The sequence below is a fragment of the Otolemur garnettii genome, unplaced genomic scaffold (assembly GCF_000181295.1).
Source record: "Otolemur garnettii isolate 467f Iridium unplaced genomic scaffold, OtoGar3 scaffold00010, whole genome shotgun sequence".
NCBI lineage: Eukaryota > Metazoa > Chordata > Mammalia > Primates > Galagidae > Otolemur > Otolemur garnettii.
In genome coordinates this window covers 22,072,478-22,088,514 of record NW_003852405.1, presented here as the reverse complement: position 1 = coordinate 22,088,514, position 16,037 = coordinate 22,072,478, and the positions used below count along the sequence as shown (strand labels likewise).

The following is a 16,037-nucleotide window of genomic DNA, read 5'->3' as shown; positions in this document are numbered from 1 at the left end:
GCAACACAATCTCACACATAGCAAGCTTTCTCTAAAAACTTACCAGGGTTGCTATACAAAAAATAATAAAAGTCTATTTTAACATTCCTAACTCCATAGCCAAAGTAAAAACAAAAACCTTTATAGGAAGAAATAAATTATTCCTCTGTTTACTGAAGAAAAGAGAATATTTATTAGATACTCTTACTTTCTGCAATAAGCAGAAAAGGATGTGGTTTTGCTAATGTTATGGGATTCTTGGAAGAAGACTGCCAAATTGCATAGCTCTCAAGAAAGCTTAATGAGGTATGTTTTGTATCTTCATACAAATATACACGTACATGCAACTCCACAATCAACAGAACCATAGTTAACACAAGTTTCTAATCCTAGTTTGAGGGTTTTAGTGAACTGGCAGAATCTAAACGGAAAATGAAAGGCTTCTTTAGAGCTGTGCCAAATTGCTCTGGAAAGGACCCAATTTGTCTGCAAATAGGGTAATCATGTATTTCAAAGACAGTGCATATGATTTTCTTGATGACCACACTGTACAGCCTCAACAGAGCTTTAGCAATTTACATTATTCCGTCTTTCCAAACAAGACATGTATATAAAAATAGAGGGAATTTTAAGATGCTTGTATGATACAATGTATCATGTTAACGAGGTCGGTATGCTTGGTTTTTCCCCTTTGTTTCTAGAAACAGATTCAAGGAAAATGGGAAGGATCAAGAAGAGAGACATTAACAGATCCTTCTTAACCTACAAAACAAAAATTATAGTCTTATTTTCTAGTTTTTTTGATAAACTTGTCCCTTCTGAAACAGTCTTTTAAAACTCGGTGATGTGTATAAAATTAATTACTCTTACACTGTTGGTACTGATGATTCTACAAACTCACATTTATTGAATAAACTTAAATGAAGTAAATCACAAAGTATTTATTATCCATTAGAAATTCAACCACTAGTGTTCATTAAAATGTCTACTTCTAAAATCTTTGGTCCCATTTTTAACATTCTAACTTTAAGAGAAATAGTGAGAAGGAAGGTCTAAAGATCATTACTATAATAATATTGAAAAAGTCAATTGGTTTTCTTCATGTATGAGCTTTTTTATGATGATATTATAAAAAAACCCAAAATACCTAAGCCAAAAAGAACTTTTATAGCTATCTGATTCTTCACCTCATACTATATATGATACTTAAAAACATTAAGTTCACTTCAAGATAATACGTCGTTCAGTTATGTAGGGCTCTCATTTCACTTCATCAAATCTTTGATATTGAACTTCTTATGCTTTGTGATAATTTTCTAAATTTCTGTCTATCTCACTAAATTGTAACCTCATCTGAGGGAGAAACCATAGTTTAGTAATCTTTGTAATCCCACATTTAGTACTTGGCCTAAAACAGAGAAGAAACTCAATAAGGACTGAATAAATGAATTATTGCATGAATGGATAAATATGTTTATGTTACGTGTCAAGTTCAAGTTCTTAAGTACAGGCTAAGATAAACAGGAGAAATCTTCCACTCCACTCTCTATATTGTCTGGCTCTTTCTCTATTCCCCTTCATGCTGCTACTTCTACTTTTCAACTTGGTTTACTAGTAATTGCCTATTATTAATAAATATTTCAACCTATGTCAGTCACCTTAAACTAAATACATCCAGGATCAAATTTCTTGTCTTCCCCATCCTCCATCCTTCCCCTGCTCCTCCTTCTGAGTTCCCTATTTATGTTCAATGTCATTGATAACCCAAGCCAGAGTCTGTTTTACCTTTGACTTCTCTTTCTTCCATCACCTTAATTTAATTAGTTACCAAGTTGTATTGTTCTATGACCAAAATAGTGTTTCACCACAGTTATTCAATCAATCATCTACTCAACCAATGTGCTTATGCATATTGCTCTGGTTATTATCATAAAATGAGTTATTCTCTTCTCTCTAAAAGGTTAAGTAAGTCTAAAAGAGAGACAGATAAACACATCAGCAGTTATAATATGTGAAGATCTGTTCTTGATAGATTTTTTTTTCAGGAATACAGGAAAAGAATGTCTGTTTTAGATTAAGGAAGAATGGGGAAGTCTTCCTGTATAATGTAATATGTGACGTGTAGTTGTTAGCTTGAGAAAGGTAGAGGAAGGCAAAGAGATAGCCCCCCACCCCCAAAAAGAACAGCAAGTAAGCAGCTGTGAGATTTAGATAAGTCTGACATGGCTTGGTATGCTAAAGAGCTTGGCTGAAGGGATGTTTTTGGATGTTGTAGAGTTACAGAGAGATCAAGTCATAAAGAATCTTGTACAAAAAGTAAGGAACTATAAGCCTTAACCTGGAAGCTGTGAAGATCACGGGAGGATTTAGGCACAAGAGGGAGAGGATTACATCTACACTTTACAGAGATTATTCCATCAGCAGCTAGAAGGTAGATTTGCAGAAATGCTGGACTGGAGGCAGGTAGAACAACGGGAGGGCTATTATACTAATCCTGGTGAAAAATTAAGAGGGTCTAAACTACAACACTGGCAATCAGAATGATTTTTAAGGGCAAAGAGGGAACATTCTGAGTCAAAGGAGAGATTAGGACAAAGGTGATAATTGATGGCATGAGGTGTTTCAGGAGTCAGGAGAAGATTTGATGTGAAACACATGTGGAGCTTGAACAGGCCGACAGGCAGAGGAATGAACACTTCTATGGAGGCAGAAGGGGAGAGGGAAAGACCACTGTTGAGAGGGATACGTTTGTAGGCGGCAGGTGGAGTTGTCAGATAAAATACAGGACACTCAGGTAAATCTGCAATTCAGATAAACAGCAAATAATTTTTAGTGTACAGGTAGTCCCTGAGTTACGAACATGCAACCTCCATACAACTCATACTTACGAACAGGGGCTAATACAGTTAGACCCCAAGTTACAAACATACATTTGATGTACCACTCACACTTATGAGTGGAGGCTATAATGGGTGCTAGGTAAATGTGTCTGTTCCAACTTACATACCAATTCCACTTAAGAACACACCTATAGAACCTATCCCATTTGTAACCCAGGGACTGCCTGTAAGTATCTTCCACCTCCTAGCAAGTTCTTTTCCTGAATGCCGTACATCCCACGTGTCTGCCTCACAAATTCCTAATCATTCATCAGGTCTGTGTTGCCTTCTCTGCAAAGCAAAATCTGACTCCCTTAACCCTGTCCTCTCACTGTATTACACAGTATAGATTACGCAAATATAATTATATTTGAAATATAATATATTTCATTATTTTAAAGATTTTCCTGTACCTCTTTCTCCAGATTGTAAGTTTCTTGAAAGTAAAAATCTGGCCTTTTTTTCTTGAGAGCAGGTATCTTTATAGCCTTAGGAGCTAACATGATGGCTATCACATAAAAGGCAGCCGATATCTGCTAAATGAATGAATATCCTACTTCAGATCTTTATTTACTGCTTAGTTATTTTTCTTGTTCATCTCCATACCTGCAATTTCTTTCCTTTTCAAGTTGTCCTCCATACTTACATAATAGTCTAAAATATAAACCATCTAATATGCTTTACTCTTTAAATATCTTTGATTACTTCATGATGCCCACAGGATAAAGTAGAAACTCTCCAATATGGCACTGAATATTCTGCACAATTAAATCCCAAAACTAAGTAGTTAGAACAAGTGTCCTCAAACTACAGCCCGTGGGCCACATGCGGGCTGCCTAGGACATTTATCCAGCCTGCCTGGGTGTTTATGCCGTAGCTGCCTGTCCTGCTTAGCAGCCGACTCGTCCCAGGGCCAGCAGTCCAGCCCTCCAATGGTCTGAGGGACAGTGAACTAGCCCCCTGTTTAAAAAGTTTGAGGACCCCTGAGTTAGAAGCTCAGACTTTGAAATCATATCTGGGTTAGACTCCTGGCTAATAACTTGCTGGCTATATGACTTTATATGGCTATTGTCCTCATCTGTAAAGTGAGGACAATAACTGCCTCATAATGCTACTGTGAAAATTAAATGAGATGATATCTGTAAAACACTTATTAAAGTAGTGTACTGCTTTACACTCCAGTACACTAACAAATACAGCTTTATTAAAACCCTTTCCATCTTCCCGTCCTATCCCTTCCCCTCTCTCTGCTCACACTCATACCTTCCACAGGTTCCACTTTGTAACTTGCCAGTTTTCCAAACTTGAGGCTCTTTCATCCTTGCATGTCATTATTCCCAGCGCTTTATTTGTTCACAATGACTATTCCACATCAGCCCGCATGGCAAAGCTTGGTATTTAAAATTTTATTATGATCATTCCTTTAGTTTGCATACAAATGAGTAAAGAAAGTTAAAAATGCTTAGGCTTCTTCAGATATTTTGTGCTATGGAAAGTTTTCAGGACACCAGAGACTTTCTCTTACTGTTATCAATGGATATTTTATGAGCCCTACAGGGTTTTAGTGGTCAGACAATTCTCATCCATTTTTTTTTTTTTTTTATTCTTAGCCATTTATATGCTCTGGCTTTTTAAGAGTTTGGTTTTTGCCCATCTGTTCCAAGAAATCTTTTTTGAGGGACTTAGGTGCTTTGCAAATATTGTTATCCTAATTTTAGTCTATACCAAACCATAAAAATCATTTTCAATTAATTTAACCTTAGAAAAAAGTTTATTAAGATCGGAAAACTCAAGATATCCATAATTCTTTAGTCTTTCTCTCTTGTTTTTGTTTTGTTGTTGTTGTTGTTTGTTTAATTCTTTTTTTTTTTTTTTTTTTTACCTTTGGTCCTTCAGGGCCGTTTTGTCCAGGAATCCCAATATCTCCTGGAAAACCCTAGGGAACATAAAAATATAGAATTTATTCCATAAAAACAATTTAAATCTCTTAAACATATAAAAATTCCCTTTACCTTTCCTTCATCCCCAGTTAAAGCAACCTACCAGCCTCAAAAATTTCAATCTTAAAGATTAGTTCAATTAGGCTGTTGTTTAACATTGGAATACAAAACTTATGAAGTGTACCAAAACAGTATTTACTTCATCGGGTATCACGAGCAATCCTCAGACCCCAAGAAAGTCCTCTAGTGCTATATAAGAGAGTGAAAATCTTATTCACGAATTAACCACAACTTGGAATAATGCAAAAAGGTGTGTGCTGTGTTCTTTCAAATGTCACATAGGACACAGGGCCACCAAAGATTAGGTGAATGTACTCTGTTAGACTCATTGTTTACAAACTACATGTCACCTTGTAGATTTTTGTTAGGTAGGGCTGCAAGACAACTTCTGTCTGATAAAGAAAATGAATCTCAAGGGCTATGGCCTTTGTAGGATTAATCGGCTTGGTATCTAACTCAACTATCTTATCCTAGCATATTTAATTGTTTATAAAGACTTAGCTCCTCAAATACTCTTTCAACTCAACATCTTACTGGTTCCATCATTAATTATTAAGTGGAATAAAATCTTTAATCCATGTGTATTTTATGTTTTCATGAGAATCATATTTTACCTAGTTAGAAAGTACATAAGCAGTCTAAAACAGTCGGCCAAAGACACAGAAATGGACCATGGTGTGAAATAAAATCGGTGCTGGGAAAAGGCTCAAACTGTGTTTTTTTTAATAATTAGATTAAAATTCTTGCTGAAATAATGGATTAGAATATGATTCGTCAAGATGAATTTCAATAATGATAATATGCTAATAATTGTGGTTTCACTTATTTGCACCAATCACAGATAAAGCAGTTTCAGTGTTATCCTTTAATATAGAGACAGGTGGGGAAAGGAAGGATCATCTTTTTAAAAGTAATGAAGGTTATAATTAAAATATGTCAGCAAGGCAGAGTAGTTTAGTGGAGAGACAAATATGACAGGACTAGAAAAACCAATAAATAATATGGAACAGCAAGGTTGGTCTAGGGTATTTTCTCTGGAAAGAAAAATTAGAATGTGATACCATCTCATCCAGTCTGGATTAAGACAGAAATACCTAAACTTGGATTCTGTGCAGAAAAATATAACTTGGGGACATTTCTGGCAAAAGAAAAAGCAGTGGTAACAGAAAGATTGATCATAGGATCAGAGTTTTGGATGTTCTGGAATAGTTTAATGCAGATAGTTTAATACAGACTTGTTGATTGCTTTACTAGTTGAACAGTGTCAGGTTCATTTATGTTAACATATATATATGACAATTTTTTAAATCTTAGATTCTTTTCCTGATAATTTCATACCCTCTCTCTAGAACACATCCTTTGTTAACAAGGTTTTTGTGTGTTGTGTGTGTGTGGAAAATCCTTGTGGACTTGAATCAAGACATTCTGTTCTAGCTCTTTTTGTAACCCTAGCCAGTTGTCCAAAATTGAACTCCTTATCTTCCCCATTATGCTCCTCCTTCATTCTGTGTTCACTATCGGGGTGAATGTAACCTCAATCTACCAGTTTCTAAGCCAAATAGCTGTACATCATCTTGGAATATTTCTTTACTTCCCCCACCCTTACCACCTTCCCGTCACTTACTAAGCCCCATCCATTCTACCTCCTAATTCCCTGTCCATTTGAGCCACTTTTCTCTGCCTCTCCTACCCTAGGGCAAGTCCCTATCCCTGGTCCCCAAACAACTCTTCTTGCTTTTATTCATGTTCCCATCCCCTTATATAAGGCACTAGTCACTCAGTACCCAGACTATTTATTCTATGCAAATCTGCTCACGCTACTTTGTCAATGGCCTCAAAAAGAACATGTAAATCCTTAACACATGGTTTATGGGGCTTCCATGATTATGAATCTGCTTAACTCTCTTTTCTACTCCCTTCCATGCAGCACTCCAGTCACTGACCTAATTTCATACTCTGAAAGTATACATCCTCTTTCACGTCTGCATTTTCCTCTGCCTTGTATAACTCTCTGTAACTTTCTTCACCTACAACACTTATATTTTAAGTAGAAGATTGAATAGTATTTAACTGACACATCCTTCCTTGACCTCCATACTTTCAAAGAGTTAGGTCACTTCTAAATACTGCCACTTCATCCTCCAGTCCTACAAGGTCACTGAATGTAGTGTTTGGCTTGTATTTTTTTCCTCATCAAATTGTAAGCTCCTTGAATGCAGTTTTATGCATTATTCACTACCATATTTCCAGCAACTAGGATACCACCTGACACACAGAAGTGCTGACCAATGATTTTTGGTTGAAAAAATATTCTTGATTTTTTGTTGAATGAGTGACTTGTTTGGATTTTTTGGAAGGAAAGAACATATTTAATGGCTATTTTTAGTTTCTTCAGTACTATTGATTTACAACCAGTTCAGAGCACTGGTTCAGAGAGCCTCTGTGGATGATTTAATTATTCTTGTCCATCTTTCAGATGAGCCTGGAAAATCCCGCCATACCTGAGAACGAGAAAGTTATCACAGCTATCAAAACTAGAGTCATGTTAAAAGAACTCAGCAGGTGCTTAAAGAGGCTCCCACTGGTCAGATAGGGGGCAATATGAACTTCAGTAAAGATAAGAATTTTAATGAATTGGAACACATCAAATATGGTTAAATTTTTAAGTTTGTAATGATACAACTAAACAAAAATTGCTCATGTTCAGAGGATGAAAGAAAGCCAACTTATTATACTAAAACAAAAGGGAAGAATCATGCATTTATTCTGTCTCCTGTATGTTCTGTACAACTAGTAACCAAATAGTACACGAGGGGATGTATTCTAGACAACAAATAAAATAGAAATTAAAACTTACAATGTAGATTAAAAGAAAAGAAATAACAGAGTAAGAAAATCTCTATCTTGCAATTCCACAAAAGCCTAATGGATCTGGGCATTGAACATCTATTGTTACTAACATCACACAAAAAGGACAGAAGTAGACATATGCTTCTTGATGAAAGAACATGGTACAACCAATAGTCTTATCAAAACAACTAACCGGGCAGCACCTGTGGCTCTAAGGAGTAGGCACTGGGCCCCATATGCTGGAGGTGGTGGGTTCAAACCCAGCCCTGGCAAAAAAAAAAAAAACTAGCCAACTAACCAACTAACTGTGGTCACACCCTGTACGTAAGTACCAATTTTCAGGAAATACAGAGCACAAAGAAACATGTGAACTATACGAGGAGACTAACATAATCAGTAAAATCCAGACTGTGGGAAACTCTATAGGTTAAGGGATGGGGGAGCTTCAATAATTAAATTATAAGGGAGAAACAGGGAATGGAGAAAGAACTTACAGATGGAAAGACACAGCAAATAAAATGAATAAACCTAAACCATCAGGGTTTTTTTTTTCTTTTTTTTCTTTTTTTTATTGAATGGTAACTGTGTACATTAATGCACTTCTGGGGTACAGTGTGGTGTTTTCACACACAATCCGAAACACTTCCATCAAACTGGTTAACATAGCCTTCATGTCATTTTCTTAGTTATTGTGTTAAAACGTTCATATTCTACTCTTAGAAAGATTCACTTGTACCCTTGTAAGATAAACCACAGAAGTGAACCCTCGAATTCTCCTCCCTCCACCCATTCCCTCCTCCCCTCTCCCTCCTCCTCCCCGTATCCTTAGGTTGTTATTAGGTTATAGCTTTCATATAAAAGGTTTAAATTAAACCATAGGTTTTAAAGATACACATTTGAATGATAAACTATAAAAGAAAAACAATGAGACACTTCTTATTTGGGGGAGAAGTGATGGGTGTGTGGTTAGTTTGGGACACACAGGGCTTCTGCAGGAAACTGGAAGTTTTATTCTCAGACTGTGTAGTAGTTAACAAGAGTGTTCGTATTAGTTGTGTGTAATATACATTTCTTTTATATAGTTTTCTATGTCTATGTTTTATGTTCAATTAAACAATAGGAAAAAATTGCTGAGGGGACTTTCTGTTAAACATGGTACATTGGACATGTGCATATCTCACTGCTCTTTCTTAAAACTTTATTAAGATATAGGTAAATAAATATTAAAAAGACATAAAAAATGTCAAACTCAAAGAAAATGAGACAAAAGATGTCAACAAATCTGATCACATATTATAGTAACACATTATAACACAGTCATTAAAAGGAAAAAAATGTCCATTTCCTTCTCACATAGGAAAACACAGAAACTTGGCAAAAGATCCTGATTATTTTAAAAATTCATACTTGAGTTACCAGCAAGTAGAGATTGCCTTTTAAATAATACATTTTAAAATATGAAAACCAGAGTTAATTGGATCAACTGTCCTTTAATAATAATATGCATCTATGAAAGATTTTTCTTAATGCTCAGATTTAGGTAAATCACACAACTGGACATGAGTATCTTTGCTAAGTATCAAAATTTCAGAGAGCTTACAGACCAAAAAATAAAAAGTACATCCTTAGAGTCCATACTTTTCATTTTTAAAAACTACATTGACATGAACTCTCCAGAGAGAAAAGTAAAAAAAAAATCTGATGACGATGCTATAATTTATTTTTTAAACTTGAAAATAACTTGAAAAACAATGAAAAGTCAAAACATTTTCTTCCACAATGTGCTTTGCTCAGTTATCACATCACGAGTGAAAATATAATACCTTAGTGAGGAAAAGGGATAATAGCTTGACTTCTGGTGCCTTCTTAATTGAAACAATATGGCCCTGCATTTTTTACCAACAAGCAAAAAAATGAAGTAACTTTAAAAATAACATGTGAAAATGTGTCTTCTATTTTTAGACCCTTCACATCTGTTTGCTGCACTGAGAATAGTGACTCAGCATTTTCTCCAGTAAAACAAAGTTTTCTTATTCTATATTCACTAGAGGACAGAGGCTAATTCACATACATGTTTTTAAAGCAAAATGTGGGAACCAGAGCACTAGCAGATTCCATTTGTTTCCTGGGAAATCATAAAAGTAAAATAATCATTCTTATTTGGCAGTAGCCAGAAGTTTGGAAGCTAGAGTATCCTAAACAGAATAATGCATGATTCCCTAAACCATGTATTAAGCACTTTAGTAATTCCCCAATAGAAATGATAAAGTCCCTGTTTTCTATTTAAATATGAAATAATTTCTATTCAATTAGAAAATGGTAAATGGATAAATAATCAACAAATCCAGTGGATAAACTACTTATGGTACATTCATAAAATGGAACAACCTGGATAAATCTCAAACATCTTATGCTAAATGAAAGAAGCCAGATAGAAAAAGAGTACATACTATGAGTCCATTGATATAAAGATTTTGGAAAAGTCAAATTAATCTATAGTGATGAAAGCACAGATCTTGGGAGGGTGGGGGGAGAGGGTGGAGGGAGAGGGATTCGAGGGTTCACTTCTGTGGTTCATTTTACAAGGGTACAAGTGAATCTTTCTATGAGTAGAATATGAATGTTTTGACATAATAACTAAGAAAGTTACATGAAGGCTATGTTAGCCAGTTTGATGGAAGTGTCTTGGATGAAAACACTACACTGTACCCCCAAAGTGCATCAATGTACACAGTTACCATTCAATTAAAAAAAAAAAAAAAGAAAGCGCAGATCAGAGGTAGCCTGGAAAGGGAATGGGCAGGAGGGACACAAAGAAGGTAAGCAAAGAAATTATCAGATTTGACAGATATGTTCAGCTATCTTGATCTTGGCGACGGTTTCACAGACTATACATATATGAAAAATTATCAAATTGTACAATTTAAATATATGCAACTTATTATGTGTCAATTATACCTAAAGAAAGGTGTAACAGAAAAGGCAATTGGTATTGAGTATTTTACACAATTATTTGCTTTGATGTAGGCAATACTTTTTAGGGATTTTAAGATCGTAAGAATGAAAATAGAATTTATTCACTGAACTACTCACCAGATAAAATCAGTAGAACTCGGATTTTGGCTTATTTTAGAGGTAACAGCATGTTAAATTATAATAGCTTATAAACAAAGTAGAACCACCATCGTTGACCACCTGCCTACATTGACTAAGTCTCTAAGTTGACCTAGTTTTCATAGACCAGACATACATCACATGTACTCAATGGAAGACTGACTTCTATCTACATATTAGCCACTTCTGTAAATTGTATTTTGCCCATTTGGACAGTGACACACAATATTAATTTACTGTATGTAACTTGACCAGTTGAGTCTACTCCACACCAAGAGTAGAAGGTATGCACTTTGCCCCTTAGTTGTATTTTTTTCTTTAGAATAAGTTCTTTTCTCATGTTTTATTATTGCCACATTTTGGATTAGGCCTAACATTCTGCTGTTTATCATGTATTGCGGAAGATATTTTCAATGTGAAGACCTGGTCTCAATTGTAGGTACATCCTACAATTACTGAAAAATTCTACATTTAATTGAGATACCAGGGCCCAAAGGAAAGAACTCAAAGAGCTGACACTGAAGGAAAAGGTGGATCTACATTTTGTGGAAAGCAGCAGCCAAAGAACGATGGCAGAACATTTTGTTGTTAGCCAGAACACAGTTAGCAACATTTGGAAACATGAACATGAATACTTGGGGAGATAAAGTAAGGAAAGTGGAGGCCTACAGTGGAAAAGGGGAAAACTTTGCTCAGTGACATCAAGGAAGCCATATTAAACTGGAGCAAACAAATGTTTTTTAGATATAAAAAACAGTGAAGATTAGAAATTTTCCATGCACATTCAATGGCCTGTCATTCCTGTAGATAACAACAGAATATTTTAAAGCTACCTCATATCTGAAAAGTTTGAATTTTCCAAAATACAAATAGCAGAACCTCTGTAAGTTGACTACTTAAGAGACTATAACAAAAGGGTCAACATATGGAGGTGATCAATATAAGGACATAGGCCTACTGTACTGATAACATACATGTATTTACTTTCTTCTACAGCCTTTACTAGAGAATATCATATGAAGTCATACATAATCAATATATATAAATCAGTATATAATCAAATCAGACATATAGTATCATACAAAAATAAATGTATTTACTGTGTGCTCATGGTTAAATCACTCTTGCTGAAAAAAAGAGTCAATCTTGGCATTTTTCTCATTATTACAAGTGTAATTGGAGAAAGCCCTCTCCATGCTGGATACACTATTCAGCATACCTGGCCTTATATCCACAGCAAATGATTTCAACTGCATTATCAGATGGGCGGCATCCTCCTCTTTGGAAGTCTCTGCAATTTCTGTGTCATCCTCATTGCTTCTTCCACTTCATCTGCTGCCTCATGCATTTTTACCCTGGTCTAGACTTTGATCAATATCACTTGGAAAGCTGCTTCTGGGTCAGATTCTTTAGAGGTTGTCACCTCACCATTCATTGCAACAAAACCTTCAAAGTCTACCCTTCAGATTCTTTCATGGGAAATGCACTATGAGATGGGGCCAAAACATCACACTCTTCGGTTGCAACTTTCTTGAAACACTTCTGCATCACTTCTGGGTGAACTTTATTCCCAAAAGAGCTGATCCAAGAGGACTGCATCCAGTGACTTAACAGATGCAGTAAATGAAGTCACTTCCACAGGCTGAATACTGGTTTGGGTTTTAGTAGTGACCCACTGCATCAAGCTATGCTTGATGATGCCTTGGTCAAGAGGTTGGACTTTGAGGTCATATTTGGAGGCAGAAATTTCAGTGGCATGTTTGTGAGATGATTCTCACGGGTGGCCAGGACAGTTGTCTATTGCCAATAGAAGAGATTGTTTCTTCTTTATTTCTCAGTTGGTATCCCTTAGCTTTTCCTCAAATAGAGCACCATTCATCCATGTGCATTTGTTTGATCTTCAAGTGATGGGAGGTCTTTGGGCTTCTGGTTCTTGAATGAGTGTGGCTTTGCTGATTTACTAATCACCAAATGCTTCAGTTTCTCTCCAGTTGAGCTAATACAAAGCAGAACTATGAAACATTCTTTGGAAAGTTTTCCATTCTTACATTTGTCACCCTTCACAATGAGGCTCCAGTTAGGTTTTACCTTGAAAAAGAGTCCACATCAAACAGCATTAAAGATGTAGTCATCTTGGAAACCTCTGGCAAAGTCCGGAAACTTTTTGATGAATTCTTCCACAACTTCTCTTGGAAATTCGTTGGATTTATCACACAAGACTTTCTGGGAGATCTCCTGGTGCAGCTTTAAATTTCTTAAGCCAATCACTTGATGCTTAGAAATCTGTCACCCTGAATTGCTGTGTGAATAGTTCATCAACTTCTCGGGTCATCAGCCTGGAGATTCAGGGAGATTCAGGCATTAACTGCCCTCATTTGTTTGAACCAGTTTAATGTGGTTTCAGTGGCTTCACTGAGGTAAGCTGTCCTTTCCCACTGTAGCTCTGCTTTCCTTACTACATCTCTCCAAGTACTCGGGTTTACGTTTTTGATTTGCTAACCGTGGTCTTACACCAAACTGTTCCACCATCTTTCTTTGACTGCTGCTTTCCAGAAAAACCTAGAAGATCAACCTTTTCCTTCAACATCAGCTCTTTGAGTGCTTTCCTTTGGACCATTGTGTCTCAATTAACTGGAAAAATTTTCAGTAATTGTTGGATGTACCTACGATTGAGACCAGTCCTTCCCATTGAAAAAAATCTTCCCCAACATGTGATAAACAATAGGAATCCGGCCTAATCTAATATGTGGCAATATTAAAACATGCAAAAGAACTTACACTAAAGACAAAAAAAAAAAAAAACCAGTATGACTAAGAAATAAAGTCCATACTTTCTACCTGGTGTAAAGTGGCCTCAACTGGTCAAGTTACCAGTTGTGTTGCTGTGGAGTAAGCAACAGCTCTCATGGTTACAAAACATCAGTATAATACTATTCCTGGAAACCATCTACTGCTCTGACACTATGGAGAGTTTATTGCTCTGGTTTATTTATTTTAAAGCCAAGTTCATTCTCTCAGCTTTACTGCTGCATCTATGACTCTGATGATAGGTCTATGTATATTTCCGTGTGTGTGTCAAAATATTTTTGACATTCATATTTTGGCACATATTTCTTAAAGTAGAGTTATCTTTAGAATCTTAATCTCTATGTAACATATCTTTGACTCATAATACAATTCAAAAAAACCCAAATGTTTTATCACAGTGCAAGGAGGTGATAAAGTACAGAGTACCAGTACTCAGTAATCAGTATAGATTATGTTCTATATCAACTCTCAGAAAAGAAGGCTGCTCTATAGTCAGCATTAAGCCAAAGTCAACATTTTAAAGAATATACAAAGAAATTTGATATATATACTACACACTTAATTGTATTTATGCTAGAATACTGTGTGAGATCCAAGTAATACATATGAATATAGCAAGAACGAGAAGCATTTTGCATTAGCAATTCAGTGGCATGCACATCCTTAAATTTGATTTCAAGCCTCAAGTATGTGTTATTAACAGTTGTTATACAGAACAAACAAATCAACTTGATTAATTAGGGTCGAAATGGGATTAATGCATTTTTGTTTCCTTAAAATAACCATTGCATCCCTACTGATACAACAGAAAAATTTAGTCCAAACTATTTACATAGTTACAAACTCTAAAGAGAATCTTTCTTGAGCATACTATGTTAAAACATGTTTCATAACTCAAGTTCAACTTGCATCATTTTGTCTCAAATTTATCTTTCCATCAGTACTTTACCTCTGGTCCTGGAGGGCCAGATGGTCCTTGGGGTCCTGGGTCACCTATTGGGCCCTAAGACAGGGGAGAGGGAGCAAAGTACAAACATTAACTTAATAAATACAATTAAACAAGGAAACAAGCATATGGTAAGCAAACAATACCCATTACATTATTTCAAACAAAGTTGTAATGACTTTTCAGAGACTTGATTTGTAACCACCAAATTAAGAAATTGCAAAATTTGTTTGAATAAAATGTTTGAAGATTTAATATATGCTTATTCTTAAGTGTTAGAGATATAAACAAATTAATGAATTAAATACTCAAATCAACCACACAAGAGTGGATATATGTGCACCTGTGTGTGTGTGTTTTCCCCAGAGGTAAGACAATAAAGCTTGACCCAACAAAGTAAGGGACTCTAAGACGAGGAACTGCTTTTATAAAGAATCAGAGTCCTAGGACTGTCTCTGAAATTCCTCATCCCTCTGATATTGTAGATCTGAATTAGTAATTAAGACTCACTGGATTGAAATCCCTGATGCTTAATCACACTATACCCCAGTTTTCTCATCAATAAAATAGTAACGATATTACTAATATTCTTACAGAATCATTGCAAAGATTAAACAAGACAATGTATGTAATGAGCTAAGCACAGTGACTAGCACATGAAGAACCATAAAAGGCCAATCAGTTTTATAGTCATTAATCCTTTCCTCCAGACTTTGACTCCTCTTCTCATCAACACCTTGGATTCCTAACTTTTTAATCCTTTCATTAAAGTTCAGAGGTTTCGTTTTCAGTATTTCTGACGCCAGCTTCTGACATTTAGAAAGATGTAAAATCAGGGCCAGAAAAGAAAGTGACAGGAGAGAAGTGGGTACAAATCCTGGAACTAGAGGAGGCTGGCAATGCTCTCGGGGGACGAAAACACAGAAAAGGGAAAAGCAGTAGCCCGCTGATGCTGGTTTTCATTAGAATGACTATCAAGTTCATTATTTCTGTCATATGAAGCTTCTATAGGAGCTTCAAAGTTGGTTGAAATAGGCCTCAGATAAAAAAAATTGCAAGATACAATATGGGATTACTCATTTTCCAAGAACTAAAGTATGATTTTCCATATCCATTGAATCTGTGATCAGTGCTTAGGTATCTGCAACTACTACAGTTAAATCTATAGAAAGGTAAAGAAATATTATTCAAAGCCTCGTTTACATTTCCCTTTCAAAATAAACAAATATAAAAGCTGCGATCCATCAGAATCAGCATCTAGGGGAATCTCAAATTCTTAAAAATGACAACACCTCTTACAGAGACAAAGATGGGGTTTTCACTGACGCCCTCTAGTGGCAAAATCCAACCAAGATGCTAAATTGACAGAGAGGGAAAAATTGCCTACCCTGTGGGCTCTGTTTTCAAAAAGCAGATCAATAACCAGATATTAAAGAACATAAATTGTAGAATAACTTCATT

The 16,037-nt window shown here is 35.7% G+C and overlaps 1 protein-coding gene across 2 annotated transcripts in view; it reads right to left on the bottom strand.

The window, feature by feature from the left end:
- COL24A1 (collagen type XXIV alpha 1 chain) overlaps nucleotides 1-16,037 on the bottom strand; it is a 294,021-nt gene that overhangs the window by 180,834 nt on the left and 97,150 nt on the right. For both annotated transcript variants that reach the window (XM_023509811.1, XM_023509812.1), the window contains exons 19-20: nucleotides 14,580-14,633; nucleotides 4,741-4,794 (exon numbers count right to left, since the gene is read on the bottom strand). In XM_023509811.1, the coding sequence (XP_023365579.1) occupies nucleotides 4,741-4,794; nucleotides 14,580-14,633 (108 nt within the window). The remainder of the gene's footprint in view (nucleotides 1-4,740; nucleotides 4,795-14,579; nucleotides 14,634-16,037) is intronic.